The 21,925-nt window shown below is 42.9% G+C and overlaps 1 protein-coding gene across 1 annotated transcript in view; it reads right to left on the reverse strand.

Moving 5' to 3' along the window:
• Positions 1-21,116, reverse strand: part of RNF38 (ring finger protein 38) — a 79,944-nt gene extending 58,828 nt beyond the window's left edge. Inside the window, exon 1 of the mRNA XM_079959410.1 lies at positions 20,567-21,116. Within this exon, the coding sequence (XP_079815536.1) occupies positions 20,567-21,101 (535 nt within the window). The 5' untranslated portion in view covers positions 21,102-21,116. The remainder of the gene's footprint in view (positions 1-20,566) is intronic.
• Positions 21,117-21,925: the final 809 nt, after the last annotated feature.

A 21,925-nucleotide genomic window follows, 5' to 3' on the forward strand; every position in this document is an offset into this window, starting at 1 on the left:
TAAAATGTCCAGGAAAATCTGGACGTATGGCAGCCCATGTCGGAAGTCATTTTTGCCCATAATCCATAAAAATAGTCCCCAAACAGCAGGTTTTTATGTGATTTTGCAAAAGCTCAAAAAAAGAAAGCCCAACAACTTTTCTGTCGAGATTTTTACTGTTTGGAATATGGCAGCCATGGCTGAGAGGCTATAAGATATGGTAGATGCCCCCCACCACACCACCAGATATGTCACTGCCATGAAAACACCCCTATTTTACTAAACCAGACCCAAATACCCAACAAACACCCCTACTCCTGCAATTGGGGGTGTCGGGACAGAACATCCCATAAAGTGGGCAATCATACCATCAAGTATAACTGCTGCAGTTATTTTCTATGTCTCAGCCCATCCCCTTCATCGTATGTATTTTGTCATCAATGGCCACTAGTCATGAGGGCTGTGTTCTACCACCACTGTTGAAGGCAGTATGCCTCTCAATGTCAATGTGCTGGGCATCACAAGTGGGGAGAGTGCTGTTATGCTCAGGTTTTTCTTGTGAACTTCCCATAGGTTGGCTATTCTTATGTTCTTGTCTGAAGCATTGCTTTTTCCTCCCACCCCCAACAGTGGGAGAAGTATTTCTCCCACACAAAGGAGACAGACTTCCTGCCCCACCCCAACAGAGTAAGTTCTCTGTTGGTACAAGCTGCACACTCCACTCCACTCACTGTCATTGCTAGCCAAATGCTCATGCTTTTTTCCTGCAGGATCAAAGCTAGGATGCATGGAACAGAACAAACTATCACTACCACTGCACATACACCTCAAATGCAACTCCGAAGGGGAAGGGATATGGATACTCACAAGTCACTACAGTCCCCTCCTCAGGCAGAGCCATGTTCACAGGCAGAGCACTCAGGTGACACCACTTACACCTGCCCAGAGATCTATTCAGATGTTGTGTTGTATGAGCTCCCTTTCCTTCCCTTTGCACATTTTGCTCCAAACCAGTGGTTACAGAGGGCACCAGTAACATTTCCTTGCTGATCAGGCTACTGAAGCTGATGGATTGGGGGTGCTCTGGCATCACCATGTGTGTTGCATGGTGATGCAAAGACATGTGTCTCAGTCATCATAAGCTAACTGGTTCGCTCCAAATGTGGGCAGCAAAGGGATGTATGTTATAGCCAACACCCCTATTGATGGGCGTTCCAGGGATGCCTGCTATTTTTAAGCCTTTTTGTATTCTGCGACTATTTTCTCCTCCCAGGCTGAACACATACAGCAAGCTGTTCCACCACAATATTCCCATCACCACATAATTGGTATACTGTATAGGATTGCTCTGCCCATCTCCAGCAACTGTTTTCAAAACACATTTGAGATACAAATTGGTACAATTGGTGGCGCTGTGGGTTAAAGCCTCAGCGCCTAGGGCTTGCCGATCGAAAGGTCGGCGGTTCGAATCCCTGCGGTGGGGTGCGCTCCCGCTGCTCGGTCCCAGCGCCTGCCAACCTAGCAGTTCGAAAGCACCTCCGGGTGCAAGTAGATAAATAGGGACCGCTTACCAGCGGGAAGGTAAACGGCGTTTCCGTGTGCGGCTCTGGCTCTGGCCAGAGCAGCGATGTCACGCTGGCCACGTGACCCGGAAGTGTCTCCGGACAGCGCTGGCCCCTGGCCTCTTAAGTGAGATGGGTGCACAACCCCAGAGTCTGTCAAGACTGGCCTGTACGGGCAGGGGTACCTGTACCTTTACCTTTACCTTTATGATAGAATATGTTCTTTGATCTTAGGCTAAAAAACTACATTCTTTTGAGATTTGTATATACAAACTATCCTAAAAAAAAATCATCCATATACAATTATCAAAATTTGGCCATTTTTTCCCCAGCACGCTGCTCTTTCCTGCATTTTGTGCACATCATCTTTTTATTTTTCCTGCACAAATGTCAGTTCAAGTAAATGTTTTATTTCTGTAATTATTTACTTTTTGTTTTCTGTTGTGACCTACTGTTGAAACAATAGATTGATGATTTCTCATTTAATGAGACTACTTCTGCTACATTCATTTCATCTACCTGCACATCTTCCATCCACTTTCAGAGCACATGAGAACTTCCAGTTCACTTCTTCCTTTAGTCACACTCATCATAGTGCAATGCCAGTCCACCAACCCCTCCTCTTACATTTTAATCTTTTCAACAAGAAATACCAGTTGAAGCCACATAAAGGTATTTAATGCCTCCTGTATATCTGAATGATAAATCAGGAAATAGCCACCTGCCATTTCAGCTTTCATGTTTAAGGGTGTAAATTTGCACATTTAAGGGGGTGTATTTGTAATGCAATAGAGCAATATGTGTGCATTAAAGCATGGCACTTCACAAAAGAATGTCTAAAATTATGGCAATATGCTACATGTCATGGAGTTCCCTCCCCAAAATGCATTCCATCATGTTGCTAGAAGCCACAATTTACTTACAAATATCTATGCTATTCACAACACTGAAGGCTAATTTAAGATTTTCCTTTCCAGAAACACTCTATTCCACTAGGGGCTAGAAATCATTACAGGGAAAGGATTACAATAGCACACTAGAAAGCTACTTTGAGCCTCTATGAAAAGGCAGGGCAAAACTGTTCTAAATCTACTGGTCAGGCAGAGATATTCTGAAACTGACTTAGGTTAAAAATCCCATGTCTAACTCATGGGCAGAAAGACACTCCCACACTACAGGCTTTAGTCACAGGAATGCAATGAAAAACAGCCCAGGGCAAGACAACAATATAACTTCTCTCCCTTGTCTGCATGCAGGCAGGCAGAACAGATGTAAAGTAATAAACCTTGTGTCACGGAGCTGACACTTACATAGACTGACTCAAAATCAAGCCCTTTTACTTGCTTTCCAGCTAGCTACAAATGAAGCCCAACTTGGTTTAGATTCAAACAGGCTCGAAATTAAACAATTAAATTGGTGCATGGTATGCCTGGGCAATATATCAATATTTCACCCAGGACCGGTATGAGGAGCAGACCATGATGCTGGCTTCACTCAGCGGTTTATCGCTGGTGAAACCCCCACATTCCTGAGTCCCTCTGCTAGCGACTTCCAAGCAGTTAAAGGATCCCCCGGCCCAGCACTGACACGGGGGGACGGGGACACCAGGGATGGCTCTGTGGTGTTGAGCCCTCCTGATCCCCAGCAGAGACACGCAAAGGAGCCCCGGTGCTCTCCCCACTCATCCTGGGGATCGGGAGCCCTCCTGCAGCCCAGCTTAGCCATACAAACAAGCTGTGTTGTCCCAGCCTGCTAGGTGCTGGGGTGAAACTGCCTCAGCTCCTGCGATGAGAGCTATGGCAATTTCACCTGGTGCCTTGCAGGCTGAGGCCAATGCAGCTTGTTTTTTCAACATCGTGGTATATCACCAGCCTGCGATGTTTGGCTGGGGATAATGTTGAAAATCTGATATTGCCCACCCCTAGTGCGCAGTTGGAATAGAGGATTTCTGTCTACACTTTCTACGTAAGTTTTTGCCTTGCATTTTCCACAGAAGTTTATGTATACACTCACAATATAGTAAAGAGGCGAATGTAACAGAGCCCAATGATGAATGAAGACAACTACAGAAAGATATCTGGAGGCAAAGGTGGTTCAGGGATGAAAAGTGTAGCTGCTACTTCTGTACCCTGATTAGAGTACCACAGAAAGGGAACCTACATCACAAGCAATTTCCTACTCCCTGAAATACCATTGCTACTAGTTGAAAGAGGGAACTACAGCTATTTCAAGCTGGGAAACTAACACCACACACCAGAAACTTCCAGGGTCCTGGAAAACAGTTTATCTCAGAAAGTTAATTCTGAGATACAACCTGCTATATAGCTCCAAGGTCCCCTTGCAGGCAATAAACAGCTTCAGGAGAGGTTAGTTTTTGACAAGACAACAGTGCAAAGAAAAAGCATTAAAGAAACACAAACCCGTATGCATAATGTGGTAACCAACCCTTCCCACATATGAAAAATCAGAAACACTAAATGCACTAGCCAATTTAAAGTATTGTCTTATTTGACCCTCAGTCTGAGAAACCTGTTGTACAGGGATAACCTTGTTGCTTTAATGAACATCACCAGCTGTTATCTTTTCCTCTCCCTTTGCTGCCTACATCCCTATTGCCCCTTTCATTCCAGCTACATACTTGCTTGCCTCTTCAGTCATTAAAGGACACTGAGAAAACCCATACCTGGATGTGTGATAGAATGAAGCACAGCTACAAAATCGCTGCTTTATCAATAAAAGATTTTTTTTAAAAAAACATACAAGAGAAAACAATGCATCCTGCAAGTGAAATTTCAGCTCTTTCTGTAAACACAGGATGAAGAGAGAGGTGCAAAAATGGAAGCAGTTAATTTGTAATTAAAATGATGCTTTTGAAAGCTGTGTACAAATGAAATGTTAAAGGAGGGGTCTCAGCAGGATTTTTCTCCCGTAGTGAGCCTGGCATCCTCCCACCTTCATAAGGTATGTGACAGACAGACCTACCAGCAATATAAATGCTAATTCAGTTAGGAGTTCAGCCTCTTCCCCCCCTTTTTTTAGACAGGTTGTGTGCTTTCTTTTTTTCTGAAGCTTTACATGTGCATTTATTCAATTAAATTTTCATTCATGTGTTCTTATAAAGCAATCTCTTTTTCTTTGAAAAGGGGGAGGTTGGTTCATGACATCAAAGGTCAGCAGCCAAACAACACTGGACACAGCTGTTTTCCAAGGCAAACTTGAAGAAATGTTTTCCCCCCAAGCTCCACTAGAGAGTAATTCAAACATTAATGCAGGAAATGTATTTCCAGAGTGGCTCCATCACTGACGTTTTGTTTGTACATAGCTTTAAGTTCACTCTCCCTGCCCCCCTCAAAAAACGACTAGTTCTAATATTGTGTCTTCTCTCTTCCCTGACAATATCCCTTTAAAGAGTTTTGGATGTCATTCAGCTTGTGACAGCTTGATGTTTTGTTCCCAATCTAAGAGGGAGCTGTAGTTAATTCTTCACATTTTAGCTCCTTTGATAAGTTTGTATTGAAGTGGCAATGGCATGTGTTTTTAAAAATAACTTGTGTTGTGCATGCAATAAAGTGAACTTTAAAAGTGGACTGAGAACAAGACCTGCAGGCATAAGGGCATCTCTTTGCTAGGATTATTGTTTTGGGGCAGAGGCATTGTAACACAAACCTGTTAAGACACTAATTCTGATTCAAAAACAGGCTAATACAGGTTCTATTAAAGGTAAAGGTACCCCTGCCCGTATGGGCCAGTCTTGACAGACTCTGGGGTTGTGCGCCCATCTCACTTAAGAGGCCAGGGGCCAGCGCTGTCCGGAGACACTTCCGGGTCACGTGGCCAGCGTGACATCGCTGCTCTGGCGAGCCAGAGTCGCACACGGAAACGCCGTTTACCTTCCCGCTGATAAGCGGTCCCTATTTATCTACTTGCACCCGGAGGTGCTTTCGAACTGCTAGGTTGGCAGGCGCTGGGACCGAGCAGCGGGAGCGCACCCCGCCGCAGGGATTCGAACCGCCGACCTTTCGATCGGCAAGTCCTAGGCGCTGAGGCTTTAACCCACAGCGCCACCTGCGTCCCTTCTACAGGTTCTATTAGGAGCGACAAAAATGTTACAAATAGTGAACCATCTTTCAAGTTCTCCACAACACTTTATCAGACTGGATGTTAAGAAAAATGAGGATGGGATATAGAGGGGGAAAGTAGTATGACATTTAAGGCCCAAAGTCTGCAGTGCCTTAAGATGAACTGTACAAATAATGCAGGTGTTTGACAGCCTTAATTAAACAAGTCTCCCTTTGGAGCAAAACAGCTTCAAGGTCATGCTAAGGTGCATACACACCATACACCAAAGCCCCATCCCCAAATAAAGGAATCCTGGGGAAATAGTTTACACCGGAGAGAGTGACAATTCCCAGCACCCTTAAATAAACCACAGTTTCCAGGATTCTTGCAGAAGATGTGCTTTAAATGTATGATGTAGATGGGACCTAAGTGTTGCTGGAACCAAGAAAAATAATGGCTGTAGTCTTTAAACTGAAACTATTAAAGCCAGCAGTCACTCAGACCTTTCACCAGCACCAAGTAGAGCACTGTCTCTTGTGAGACAGAAAGCAGATGTAAATTAAGTAAAGAAATACATTGTATTTTTTATATCAGCCAAGCTAGAGATTAATTTTGAAGCACCAGGTAAAAATAGTCCAAAGCAGCCAAGCAGAATATTGTTTAGTGGTTGCAGGCATGCAACCCCTTCAAAGTAATCTTTCATCTTCAGGTGGTAGTAGATAAATTTATTTCTACTATTAAGACCGCTCTTTTGGATAACAAAATTTGATATACACCAGAGAGCACAAAAAGCATAGGTAACCCACAGTGGTCCATTAGAAAAATCTGAACGTCACAGTAGGATAACAACTTTATTAATACTGCTAAACTCTCACAGCGTAATGAACAAACTTCTGAGCTTTCCACTACTGTTCTTTATGGAGGATCTTAATCAAAATGTGAACAAGGGAAGAGAAAAGGGTGGGTATGGTTTTGAAAACCAAACATGTACTGCCCTCCCCACAACTACTGCCACCCTTTCCCTTTATTCACTTTTTTCCCTTTGAAAGTAATCACAGTTCTGGGTTTCACTGCCTTGCCCAGGTAATGTTACAGCAGCTATTCCCAAGCGCAGTCCCACTACTAATTAGCATGGGAGTTTTTACCTGCTCCGTATCCAACCAGGACCAGTTCACTTCTCCTTGGGCAATCTGGCATACCTCGGCTTGCCATACTGATGCTGAACGTAATGTGGACACTGCATAGTCCACAGCAGCCCTGAACTGATAATCACACTTCTATCATCTTAATATAAATTAGCTACATCACATATGGCCAGTTCCATACTCAGCCATTCTATATATGGAAAATATAACTCTTAAGTATTCACACTACTGCCACTTCCTTCACCATTGCCAAACTTCTTTTACATTGCCTCTTTCACACAATTGTTTAAATAGGCTTTTAATCAAGGGGTCTGTCTTGCCCCACCAAGTGTCACTCCCCCCACCTCAAACTACTCCAGAGTACTACAGCGTATCACAGGACAGTTACAAAGGAGTCATAAGCAGTGTGGCCGTGTTTTGCTTCCCAGTGCTTACAAAATAAGGAGAGTAATGCAAAAATACTGCAACAGCATATCCAGTCAGCAGTGTACAGTATTCTGCTTCCAGTTACAATGGTTGCTGATCTGCTGTACACCTGGAGGCAATAAAGGGGCAGCTGGCAACTCGCTCCTGCAAATCAACAACCCACCAAAACTGTAACTAGCTTACTTTATCAAATATCTGCTTTAGTTATTTGTATGGCACAGGAAACCTGAAACAAGCATTCAATCCCATATTAAAAAGCTTCCCTTCTTGATCACCTGTTCTTGCTCACCGTAGGCAAGTAGCTGCTTAAAAAACCTGGGTTTACTGAATGCCAAAATCCTTGGCTAATTTGTAATTAAGTCCAATATCTGTCATTAAATCAATTTACACATGTGCCTTGGACTGCATTTTGGACACTTTATGCATATATATATTGCTAAGGCTGATAAATAATCAGCTGGCATGTGTATTACTATGTCTGTTTCTGAAAAGATGGAATTAAATCTTTTAGTCTGCTGTCAGCTTCATAAAGGTTATGGTAGAGAGTAACATCTCCAAATCTTCTCTACCTCATTTCTAGCTAAGCCATTGCTGACTTTATGCCATATCCAGATGGACTCTGGCTATGCAGATGTCAGTTCCTGTACCTTATAACATAGGACATTGGTACTTCAACTGCCTTAGGGCTGATTCAGAAAGCTAATGGATACTAAACTCCCATTTAAATCAATAGGAGCTGCAGACTCAAAATGCCCTTGCTTGAAGAACCTCTTCACATTTTTTCAGCTGGTATTTGGGGGGGGGGGGGAGAATATCCCAATATATACAGAGTGAAAATGAACAATTCTCACTCTCACTCCAGTATTTCATATTAATATACCATACAGAAATAGATCTTCCCCTCAATTATGAAATACTTTTCTGTCTGCAGATTTTATTATTCATAGACACAGCTAGTTTAACAGTGCAATTTATGTTACATCTGTCAAATGCCTAAAGTCTCAGATGCAGACTTTCATTAGCAGAAGTATGCTCTCAAAACTGGTAACATGATTAGCAATACATGAGATGAACTTATAAATTATTTCAACCATTTGCCATCTTTCATCCATGAGTGTTTTGCTCATATTTAAAAATGCAGCATTGCAAACCTCTGGCCTAATATTATTCCATGCCTTAATAATCCTTTACAAAGTTTAGTTAATGCAACTAAATTCACCCAGGCTCTTCATGCTACAATAATTTATTCAAATGGGGGGCGAGGGTGGATAGATAAGTTCCCAGTAAAGATAACTGATGTAGTTCACATATTCTCATACATCATTTGATTATTCAGCAGCTGACAAATAACAAAATGAGTGAAACAACTCAATTGAAATGCATCATGTTTAAAGTGACATGAGGTGAATTTGGCATTATCTATATTTACAAATTGGGCACTAGAAAAACACCTTCATATCAACCTTCATATTTCAAGACTTGTCATATGTACTCAGATTTTCTACAGATAAGATAGGTAAGTTTCCTGTAAATATTTTTTCCCTCAGACCAAGACTTTCAGTTTTGTCAGAAATTTTAATATGAATATTTTATACAGGCAGGCCCCCGTTTACATGGGGGTTATGTTCCAAGGCACTGCATGCATCAGTGAAATCGTGTATAACTGAAGCCCATTGAAAAAGCCTGCAAACAGGCTTCCGCCTTTTTAGTGATGTTTCAGTGACATCTTTATGACGTTTCTAGGTCACTTCCAGGTTCAGCACAATACATGTATGCACGGTTGTGAATATATTGAACACGCATAAAGGGGGGCTGCATGTGTGCATGCATGCATATTTTTTGGGGGGGAGTATAATCTACACATTTCTATGCATACATATTTCTGTACCTCAGCTTACTTTTGAGTTTGGGTATTGTACTGTATTTCTTTTTTGTGTATGTGTCTCTTGAGGTGACATGAGAACATATGAAAGTTCTATCTAAGGACTCATTGACTCACACAAGTTATAGGAAGAACCTTGCTAGACTTGCTAAATGAGAACTATCTACTGTAGCATCCTACCACCTTGAAAGCTAGAAGCTAAATGGCACCTTAAACTTAGGTTATGGGTTCATTTTTGTCACATGGTCTTTTTCAGATGTGTTTTGCTTTGGGATTTTTTTAAAAAAATAAAGGGTGGTCTAGAAATTATTTCAAACAGCCGCCATCATGAGGAAGGTTTTGTGCTGATAGATACTGACCAACTCCATGCCACCCAGTAAACTTCACTGAGCAAGTTCTTCCCAGTCCAATATTAGCTCTCAACAGCTACATGAAATGGGGAAATGTTTAAGTTATGTGCTTCTGGCTATTAAATATTGCCATTTATATATTTACTTATTTATTGAGACTTAATTCCTTTATTAACTGTACTTTCCAAGTCTTTAGTAATTAATTCAGAAGCTTCAAGAGAAATGTCACTTAGCAGAGGTACTGAGTTATTTCTGCATGTTTGCACTCCATTAAATACTGTAAACCTCTGCTGTCCAAGTTTTCATTAAGGATGTGTTGCAGACTAACCTAATTTAAGGTATTAAAATGAGGCACACACTAAATATGGAAGCCCAGTTTTCATCTACCAAAAATCAATCACAATTTTTTTAATTGCCAAGAAACTATTGAACTTGCTCATAATAACTTATGAAAACCCTGAATTTTTTTTATTTAAGGGTATCATGAAATGTCAATTTTAAGGATACAACTTGGTATAAAGCTACAGTACATGCTTTTCAATTACAAGGCAAAACATACTGCTTTAAAACAATTTAAAAAAATATTGTGCCAATTCAAGATTCACACTACTGAAAATGTACAACATCTGTCAAGATTGCTGTGAACTAGCGGTTTTTCATTCACTGCTTTTTACATGGTTTATAACCTTCACATGATGAATTTTGCATATTCAAAAAAAAGGCGTAGATCCCTCAGACTGAATTCTTTCAAACTAAAGCAGTTTAGAAGACAGCTTTTCATAACCTCTCATCACAGTATTTGATGGTAAAACTGGTGAATATGTGCCTTTTGATTATGAACACTTTTACTGCCTTAAAAAAAAATGAAACTGAAGCATGCTGAAGACTAACCCTAAAGATCTTAGTACAGTTAATAAAACAATCCTAAATACCATGAGAGATCTGAGGTATTAGCAAGCATGGAAGGGTACCCCAAAAACTGCCTTGACATATTCAAAACTTATTTTTATAAAGTTTCCCTTAATAAAGCCAAAAACATCTACTTATAAATAAACTCGCCAGCTAAAATGTTCCATTACAAGGAAGATCTCACCCCCCAACCGAGAAACCTGTCTTTAGCCAAGGCCTGTACAAATTCTGACTCACCAAGCCAAATGCAACCAGCAGTTATGTATGGTAAACCTCCTGGGTTTTTTCTGCCTGTCTAGGACAGCAAAACATGAAGCGAATAGTGACTGCAAGCTACTGGCAGGCCACAATAAATGGGCTGGCTCACATATTGAGCAAACCTGCCCAAGCTGCTCCCCTCTTTATCTCCTACAAGACAGAGATATGGCTAAAGACTATTTTCCTCTTCATTTTGCCTCTGTGTCTCTAGTATCTAGTCCTTGTATGAAAGAGAAGTTAAGTTGCTCAGCAAAATGTCCCATCCCAATATTGCTTTGCTAATTCAAGGACTAAGGCCAAATATGCACACTATCTTTAAAGCATTCTAAAAACATTTTTTCTGGGCTCAGTAGTTTGCTACAGATTGCTGGGAATTGTAAGTCTGTGAGGAGTAACGTACAGTGCCCAGGATTACTTTGAGAAGAATGTGCTTCAAAGTCAGTATGTACACAACCTATGGCTACAATCCTATGCACATTCGCCATCAAATAAGCATACATATGAAATTGTGGTACGTATCTTTGGCATTAATTATGAATATACTGATGAAAAACTGAATTATGCATATCAAACATTTATTTTAATTATTTAACAAAATGTATATACCCCCTCAATGATTTTCATAACATTTGACATACACAGTTTTTTCTACTTCCTGATTTCATCTGGGGAAAGTGTTTTCACTTTATTAAACTGCACATCAGTCCTTTAAACTTGGTATTTAGCAATACCATTTTCATAGATATACCAAGGATGACAGAATGACTTGCTCAAGGCAATCCAGAAGATTCATGAACAGGAGTTGAATCCAGATTTGCCTAGTCAGTACTGGGAACACTAATTTCTAAACCACAGCAGTGCTCGAAACTCCCATTGTTCTAGACACATTTTGTGACAGAGAATTTCATTTGCACAAGCAGTTTCTGAGCTCTGGGTGCCGTACTGCGCCTAAGATTTCAGATTAAAACTGCAGAGTGGAAGGAAAGGAGGACTCTTTTCTGCCTCTCCACTTCCAGCTACTCTCTGAAGACTGGAGAAGAGACCCTCTTAAGAATATTAGGGGGGTGAGCAGGGGAAGGACTAGACCATGTAAAAAATGAACTTAATATTTTAGCTGCAGTTCATTCATTTTCAGCTTTGTATTCTTGTTATAAAAAAGGGAGCCTGGACATTCCATTGTTGCACCCATAACCTAGGTTTAAGGTGCCATTTAGCTCCTGACTTTCATCTCAGTTTCTAACACTGAACCACAGTGACACTTCAATCATGTATTAAGTGTAGTGATCTCAGATTACATTTTAAAAAGTGAGGAAATAGGGAAAAGGTTTGACTAATAAATTTCACAGAACACTTTAACTCTACTTGGCCAAGACTGCTGATAAAACAGGGGGGGGGGGATTAAGCACAGAAATTCACTGTCCCATCTTACTATTCGCCGGTACTTTTGTGATAGCCAATTTCAATAAATAAAGAGCACTCTGAAGATCTGGCCCAAACAATTCTAAATGCGGAAACTCCATAATTATACTTTTCTAACACCCCAGATATTTATAGTTCCCTTGCAAGTATCACAATCCTATATGTGTTTAGTCTTAGATATAGGTTCTCAAAATTCAGGAGGAAGGCACTTGTTCCCAGGGAACTGTGCATAGGATTGCAGCCTAAATGAATTACCTTATTTGGGATTATAAAGAGCAACAGTTTAAAATACCATGTTGACACTCCTTTGGCCCACCTATCCCTCCAATGTTAACGTAACACACAATGAGTCAACTTTATTATTGTTATCATTATTATTTAATTTGTATACTGCACTTCATACAAAGATCCCAGGACAGTTCACAACAGAAAAATACAAAATACATTTTTTAAAAAACCAAACCAATAAATTCCCTTCCACATAAAATGTTAATTAGCTAAACACATGATTGTAGAGAAACATTTTCACCTGGCATCTAAAGATATGGCCTCTCCCTGGGGAGAGCATTCCAAACAGGGAAGCACTGCAGAAAATGCCTGTTCTTGTGTCTCCACCATTCAGACCTCTTGTGGAGAAAAAGGGCCTCAGATAATGATCACAGGATAGGTTCATATGGCGAAAGGCTGTCCTTGAGGTATTGCGTTCCTGAGCTATTTAGGGCTTCATAGTCGAAAACCAGCACTTTTTATTGGTCTAACTTAACTGGCACCCAGAACCATTGGGCTAGGATTAGTGCAATATGCTCAAGCTGTCTTGCCCCAGTGAGCAACCTAGCCACCAAATCTGCACCAGCTGAAGTTTCTGAATCATCTTCAGAGGCAGCCCCACATATAATGTGTTGCAGTAATCAAAGCTAGAGGTTGCCAGATGACCTAAGTTATGCTATCCCAGTCCGGATATGATATGGGTGCAGCTGGGCCACAAGCAAAAGCTGATGGAAGGTACTCTATACCACTGAGGCCTCCTGAACCTTGAGCAACAGTAAAGGATCCAGATATACCCACAAGCTACATGCCCACTTCAGAGGGAGTCTAACCCCATCAAGAGTTAAACTATGTCATTTTGATATGGACAGGTGCATATTTTGAGGCTACTTTCAATGTTATTTTTACTCTCTACAGAGTGACATTCCAAATACGGAGGCATGGTGGACCAATTTAAATCACACCTCCCATGTATCTGATGAAGTGGTTCATGCCCACAAAAGCTTATGCCACAATAAATTTGTCTTTTAACGTGCCACAAAATTAGTTTGCCTTTACTGTAACAATCTGACATTACTCCATATTGTAAGATTTATTTAAGGCATTTATATACCGCTTGATCATTATCAATTCTAAGCAGTGAGAGTAAAAATAAACCACACAGAGAATAAAAAGGCATCACTAAGCCAAACACTACAGTAATATGCCTGGTGGAAGAAGAAAGTCTTTGTCATGTGCCTGACATTCAGTAAGGAGGGTGTCTTTCTAATCTCAGGGGGGACTTTCACAGGACTAGGCCAGCACAACACTGAATGCTCAGCTTCCAAAGTAGTTGCAAGCTGTGAATCTGAGACGTGGGGAACCACAAACAAGAGACTCCCCCAAATTTCTTTGTACTCAAGCAGGAATAAAAGAGATCAGGTGGCCCTTAAGATATCTTGGACCAGAGTTGTTAAAAACCTTGTAAAAATACAAGAACCTGGAACCTGTCCTGGTAACATATGAGCAGCCAGTGCAAGCTTTTAAGCACCTCAGTTATGTGCTGGCATATCCCCATTAAAAAAATCTGCCCACTGCATTTTGCATCAGCTGGAGCTTCCAGACTAGGCTCACGTGTAGCACCACATACAGTGCATTGGAACAATTAAGTCTTGAGGTTATGAAAGCATGGATCCCCATGGCCAGGCTATCCCTGACTAGGAATAGCTGTACCTGATGCACCAGTAGCAGGTAAAACTGTAGTTCATACATTTCCTGAGTACACTTGCATACTAACTGGCTACTATAAAATAGTAAAACACTGATTTGTAAATAAAGACATCCTTAACCATCATAAGAGGATATTCCTATAGTTATTTTAAGCTTAGATAGTACCCTTCAGCTCCCATCATCCCTGACCAATGCTGGAGCTGATGAAAAATGTAGTTTATCTGGCATGCACTACATTGGATACCCCTGGCGCGCTCTCTCTCTCTCTCTCTCTCTCTCTCTCTCTCTCTCTCTCTGTGTGTGTGTGTGTGTGTGAGAGAGAGAGAGAGAGAGAGAGAGAGAGAGAGAGAGAGAGAGAGACAGACAGACAGACAAGATTTCTGTTTGGTTGTCTCTGTCCACATGCAGGACACAAAGCAAGATCACTGAGTGCCTATCACTTTCCAAAAACTGCTGGTTGTTAGTGAGCAAAACAGTGTTTCTTCATGAAATCAAAAGTAAATATCCTCCTTGTTTGGTTAGTAAAGTAATAAAATATTCAGAACTGAACACACTGCAGATCTCAGGGAGTTACAAGGCATAAACGAAAAAACAAGTTCACCCAGGTGAGGTCCAGTGGATGATCCTAGGGAAATACAGAATTACATCTCCTGGATCCTATATCCTAGCAGGTTTGATGGTTTGCTTGTTTTTTGGTTCAAGAAAAAGCCCACAGTAATAACAGTCATATAACTAGGTCATATTTTTATGTTTGACTCAGATGTCTTTTTTTTAACCTGGTTTTCTTTTTCTATTTTTACAGAAAAAGCAGACTTCAACTCAATTTGAGTGATAAAGGATCATGATTACAGATTAAGATTAGAAGAATATAGGCTTTAAAATATGTTAGATTTTTAAATTTCATAAACCAGGTTTTTTAAAAAGATGCACAACTGAAATGCTAATAATTCAATCTTTTATTTTTAAAAATAACCCCCACAAAAGATACCAATTTCCAGCTGCATATAGATATGCTCAACCTACAACTATACTACTGGTTTACTGCATGCTTGAATCACTGTACAGTTTGTACTTGACCAGCAGTAGTTTACTACTGTGTCCTCTGGGCTGCTTAAAATAGCTAGACAGTGTGATTTGAAAGGAGAGTGTAAGTCTGTCTATTTCTAGGCAGAAATAGTTTGATAGAGTATTGATCAGGAGAATCCACAAGTAGGATTCCCACCTGTTTATTTAAGGAAGGGGAGAGGAATACCATCAGATGCAGTAGAGGACAACACTCTTTTTATCATCAACTGTTGTGTAGAAGAGGGAATTCCAGCAGCATGAGAAGCTGAAACTACAAAAATTAGTTCTTCTACACTGAAACACCCTTTTCAAAAGCACTTACACCCTCACACACAATACAAGCGAGTGTGGAACCTCCACTATGCCATCGTATCAGCATAGAAACAAAGTAGGGAGGAACAGCAATGGTTACAGAGGCCCATTTGTGTGGTCAACAGCAATGACCACAAGTCTATTACTGACGATCATCTTCTGCTGGCAGCCCAGCACAAAGCAAGAGACCCTTCCCCCTTCCCCCTTATCACAGAAATCTGAGAAGGGAGGAGTCTCTCAGCTTCTGCTGGACAAGACAGTCAGGCTATGTGCACATTAGCAGCTTAAAACACAGTGAAATAAGTTTTCCCCTGCTGCATTTCAAGTTGCATGTGCACACTACAGAAGATGTGGGGATGTCTTCACCGATGCATGTTACCTGTTTGGTTTCCTTGCCCCTGCAACCTTTTCCCCAAAACATGAAGATCTCATCTGTGCGTAAGCTGTCATCCACACATGCACAATGGCTGTCTCCAATGTGCACACCTCAGCTTAACTGCAAAGTGAATGTGGCTTAAGTTTTCCTTCCAGGTTGAAGCTGGTTTGAGAGAAAAAGCATCAGACAGCAGTATTTCTAAAGAAACTACAGCAGAGCTTTCTAAACTTTTCATATTGGTGAAACATGGTGTGTGCGTGGCACACCTACACACTGCAGCCAACACACTAATATGTTATGACACAGTTTGGAAAGCTTTGAACTACAGTACAGGGTTGTTAGTAACAACATTTGAATACAGATTTATACTCAGAATAAATGGTAAGATGTATGCAGCTGCAGACTTGTTCCTCTCCCAAATTCTCCAAGCCCAGCATGATACAAGACACCTCACTTACCCAACAGTCACAGCTGGGCAATGCCTTTAGTAGGGCCAGCCAAAATGTCACCAAAGTGTGGCAAGCTTTTGAGTTCTCTAGAACTCTTCATCAGGGAAGGTGTTACACAAGGTCTCTTTAATTTAGCACAGCCAAGGACATCCCCTCAAAGCGCTTGGTAATACTATACAATTTGGCTTCATTTGGTTTTTTTACTTAGTACATCAAAATTAATCAGTGGCTTTGCTAAATTAAAGGCTGCCATGTTTCCCTTTACTTCTGGTCTCTGCCTACCCAGCAACCTGTGTGTTCCATTTAAGGTTTGGGATTGATCTGGGTTACAAATTAGACCTTAATTTCTCAGAAATGAGTAGCAGTCATTGCTTTTTTATCCCAGAATTCTACATATGTAACCTGGTTTCTATAGCACCTGAGAGGGACTTATCCAGCCTGCAATCTTAGAACAAGCTAACCTCACAGCTACAACATCATCCTAATGTTTGAACCTTGTTTTCCTTTGTCTCCCACCCACCTTCAACCCCTGCTTTGTCTACCATCTTGCCTGAAGAAGAGTTCTGGATAACTTGAAAGCTTACCACAGATTTTAAAATTTATATAACGAGTTTATTCAATGACTGAATAAACTGAATAATGTGCCTCCTAAATCTGTCTTGAGGGTTCCCCCAACCCCTCAGAGCAGATTTGAAGATTGTGCAGAGCACACATAGGAAGAGGACAGGGGAAGGTAAAAGGTTGTATCAATGATGACAATGGCTTGCTACAAAGGTCAGCCAAAGTATGAACTCCCAATTGCTTTACTCTCCATTGAAGCAATAGTTCAACCAGAACTATGCGAGGATAAGCCACTGTTGTGTGAAAAAGGAGGGATTGATAATCTACAACTAACCTCTTCTTGGTTTAGAGTGACATCATTAATTGGAAGTCTATTCCATTTATTTTTAAAAATAAAATAAAATGCAATGAAGTCTAATACTTGTCTCCAAGATGTAATGGGAGTGCTTTATGTTTTCCTATGACAATTCCTATGCACACTTACTTGAAACTAGTCCCATCATCTCAGTGGGTTTTCTTGAGTAATCATGTACAGGTGTAAATATGCAAGTTTGAATTTTTCAGGTCTAAGAAATAACTCTAATGAAAAGAAGAACTGAAACCATTTTGAATTACTACAGCCCAATGTAAAACTAACACTTTATTTGAAAGTATTACATGTACCATCATTACTGGCTCTGCCCCAGGACTACATCAGTCACTTTAGCTAAACATTAAAAATAACCTAGTACTGAAGCATGCTCTCTATACATTACAAATTATGTCACATATTTTGCTCTTTATTCCACATTACTCCATTTAATGACTTCAAAAGTATTCAAATTAAATAAAAATGGAATAACAAAGGGTCTGCCAGAATGTTTAGAATTGAGATTCTTAAAAATATTTGCAGCTCTTAAAGTTGAACAGAAAAAGATGTATCTCTCATTGAATACTATTGTAAATAATCCCTTACACTAAGACAGGCATAGGCAAACTCGGCCCTCTGGATATTTTGGGACTACAACTCCCATCATCCCTGACCACTGGTCCTGTTAGCTAGGGATGATGGGAGTTGTAGTCCCAAAACACCTGGAAGACCGAGTTTGCCTATGCCTGCATTAGGACATCGGCCTAACGTTCAAAATCAGGTATTAGCCGCTCAGCACAAAGGCAATTCAATAAAAGAAGATGTATTTAACTTTTTTTGGTTATCTGAAATTCAGCTACCACAATTAAAAAATAAATAAAAGATTTTGCCCAGCTGAAAGAAATACACATTCAGCCCACAAGTACTGTTTTCTCTGCTGTTTCATCAGCATACTAGGTTTACAGGTTTCTGAAGAAATCAGGACCAGGTATCTTTCAGATCATACCAGCCCCACAAATGCAAATTCATGGGGGTTTATTACATGTGAACTTTCAGGAGAGCAATAGAATTCATGTCCTCAAGTATTAACAAGCAACTCTTATTTTAAATAGAAATCATATCTAAGATTATCTTACTGAGGTGAAAGTTGACATTTAATAAAATACATTGATCATTTTTATATTACTTAGTGGGTGCAGTGCAGAAAATTATTATCTCCAGCACCCAGAAAAAGTTGCTTAATTTAGACAAAACTTGAACCTATCACAATGTAGTTCAAGAGCCTGATCTGATACTGAACTCATGGATACCTGATACCTGATTTTTAAAGAAGTGCTCATATGAGCAATGCAACTTGTAGAGTGCCTTTCCTTCACTAGTGAGTAACCACAACCAGCCCACGTACATGTGGAATTAGGAGGAAGATCATCAAGGGCAGAGGGAGTGACTTCCAAGAAGACTTAAAGCTCTGGCACGTCTAATTTATTCCAAACTATTAATTCATAAAGTGATACTAGTCATGAAACACCTGAAAATAATGCCTTTCTGTATCAGTTATTATTCTTAAAGCCACGGGATAGTTTGAACACCTCATGTCAAAAGCAGAACCAATAAGATTTTGAACAGTCAAGAAAGCAATTACAATCACAGGCTCAAAGGAAAAAAAAATATTTTAATTAATTTACAAATAGATGGGCACTCGCAACTATAAGTTCCCCTGTCAATGATATGATTCTTTCTATGGAACCAATAAAATCCAGAATACTCCCTTAAAAAAAAATTATATACCATGTATACTTGCTGTACAGATATCTACTTGGTATTGATATTATTGTATAATATAGTGCATGTTATGTGACAGTGGTTGTTCTAGGGTCTAGAGCAGTAGTTCCCAACCTTTTTTTGGCCATGCCCCACCTAAGCATCTCTAAAATCCTGATGCCCCCACCCCCCGGTGACATATAATTCTTATTATTCAAAAAGTGAACTCCTATTCACATGGAGGAAGCCTAAAAGGCCATTAACTTGGTCTAAACAAGCTTCCAAATTGCCCCCCTTAAAAATCAAATTGCCCCTCTGTGGGGTGTGTGCCCTAAGTTGGGAACCACGGGTCTAGAGTTTTCTTTGGCAGGCATTTCAGGTCTTCCAGAGTCACAAATTCTGATATCTGTGAAAGGTGAAAAGTTCCCCCCCCCCCTCATCTCCCACCGCAGCATCTTGTTAGGTTCAACGCCACACTGAACTTCGTCACATTATTTCTAGCTTCAATGCACTTAAAAGTTTTAGCTGTTCTGAAAATCACCAGCTGCAAAATTGTTGAAGTTATTTAGTTGTGAGCTTTCTCTCCCCCCCAAAGCCAACTTGGTTTTTCTCATCTCCATATGTACACTATTGCCATTTCCCTCCAAAGACAGTCTCCCAGCTTCCAATTCCAGGGGACAACACAATCGACAATCGTCCACACCAATTCACAGGCTACTACACCAAGTTTATTACTAAAGAATCAGGAGCCTCTTGCCCAGAAGATGCACATGTGTCGCCAAAGCACAAGAAAAGTCCTCCCAATGTCCAAGGCCTTCTCCCCTCTCTCTCTCTGCCCCTCTGCACAAAAAAAGTCAGCATGTTTAATGCTCTTCATATTAAAAGAGAATACACACACTAACACACTTAACAGGACCCACAAACACACAGAGGAAGAGCAAAGCACCACTGAGAAGCGGAAGGGGTGATGGAGAAGTAGCGCTCAATGGGACAACTTTTGTGGGAAATCAAAATGCTGGGTTTTTTTGTGGGGGTGGACCTTCAGCCCCCCAACCCACCCCTCTGAGGAAAAGCAGCTTCCATTTCCATCCTGCCTAACACATGTTGTTGAAGGGGGGGGGTGCTTTTGGTGGTTGGGGGGGTGTTGTTGTTTTTTTTGGTACTCTTTGTCTCTGGCTTTTGATCATTTCCTCGGTTTATTATGGCTTCTCTTTAGAAGACCCCGCAGCTGGCAAATGAAGGCATCCTTTTAAAAGCCAGCGCTCTTTGGACGAGGCGGGCATCCTCAGCGCACTTCGCGAGGAAGTTGCGCCCTATTGAACTCGGTGGGACTTCAACTCCCAAGTAAACAGGATTAAAGTTGAAGGCTGGGCCAAGGCATTCCCAAGTTTTTGGTTTTATTATCCTTCCCCCCCCCCGTTTTCCCCTTTTTGTGGGGTGTTCCCCCTTTTTTTTTGTTCCCGGCCCCCGCCTTCTGGAACATTTGCTCGGCGCCTCACGCGGAATTCACCTCAGCACCCACTTATTAGTCACCTCACAAACATCCTGTCACCTCCCGTTCCCTCAGAGGCTGCCTCCCCGCTCCGCCGCCGGCCTCTTCCTCCCCCCAAACCCGAGACCCCCCCCCCATGTTTACTCCCCACAACCGCCCCCCCCATTCCCACATGGCCGCCGCCCCCCCAGCGCCCCACACTCCCTCGCCCAACCCCCCCACCCCACCCCGCCATTACCTGGCGCAGGCGCCCTGGCTCCCGGCGGGGCCCTGGGGTGCCCGTGTCCAGCGGGGCTCCCTCTGCCTTGGCTGCGGGCGCCCAACTCGGGCAGGCTCGGCCCATGGAGATGCGGAGGAGGCGGCGGCGGCGGTGGCTGGAAGTGCGCGGCGGCAGCAGCTGCCGTGGCTGTGGCGCCGCCGCCGCCGTTCATGGCGAGGAGGCTGAAGAATCCGGAGCGGGAGCGGGAGCGAGTCCGTGGGGGCTCAGGCGGCGGCGGCGGGCCCGGCGGAGAAGACGGCGAGAAAGCCAGCAGGGCGGGCGGTGAAGCAGCGCCGGAAGGAGCCGCCGTTCTGCCGCCGGCTGCCCTCGCCGCCACCGCCGCTGCCTCCCCGGCGGCCTGGCCGTGGCGCTCCTCGGCGCCTTGGTGCTGCTTGGCGGGGTCCCGGTCCCGGAGGCGGACGGAGGCGGCGAAGGGGCGGGCGTCGGGCTGCTGCACCGCCGCGCGGGGGTGCGAGTTGGCCGCCGCCGCCGCCGCCGCCGCTGCCACCGGCATTCGGCCTCGCGAAGGGGCCGGGGGGGCGCCGGTGCCCGGCTCAGCCCCACCGCGCTGGAGGAAAGGGGGGGGGGGGTCCGCCGGCCAAAGCCCTTCCTCTCTCTCTCTCTCTCCCCCCCCAACCCGGGAGTAGTTGGGGCGGGCGGTTAGGCAAGGCTGCGAAATATGGGGAAGTGCGGCGGCGGCGGCGCTCGTGGAAGAAGAAGAGAAGAAGAAGAGGGGGAGGAAACTTCCTTAAGAGGAGGAGGAGCAGCCGAGCAAAGTACACCGGGGGGGGGGGGTGGAAGGGAAGCGGAGGGGAGGGAGGAGGGGAGGAGAGAGAGAGAAGCGGCAGCTGCCCCTGGCTTGTATCCACCCCCCCCAAACTGCTTCCTCCACGCCCGGCCCACGAGCGTGTTCCTCGTGGGGGTGTAATTCGGTGCAAGAGAAAAACAAAGGTAGCCGATCTCCCCAGGAAACGCAGCTGCTGCTCGCAGCAGCAGCAGCAGCAGCACCGCCTCTTTGCAAAAGCAGCAGCAGCAGCAGCAGCACGCCGTCAGGGGGAGGGAAAGCGAAGGGCACCCACGCAGCGGATTTCTAAACACGCGCGCACACACACACACACACACACACCCTTGGGCCCTCCTCTCCAAAATGCTGGCGGGACAGCGGCGAAATCCACTCCCGATTCACATCCGGTGTGGAGCTGGGAGGCGGCGGAGAGCAGAGAGCGTGCGCGCCCGTTTGCAAGAAATAAGATCGGGATCTGCCTTTGTGCCGGCCGCCGTCTCCTTTTTGTATCCCTGGGAAAAGAAGTTTCTCGCCTACTGCTACTGCAGACCCCG

The sequence above is a fragment of the Podarcis cretensis genome (assembly GCF_951804945.1).
Source record: "Podarcis cretensis genome assembly, chromosome: 17".
Lineage (NCBI taxonomy): Eukaryota > Metazoa > Chordata > Lepidosauria > Squamata > Lacertidae > Podarcis > Podarcis cretensis.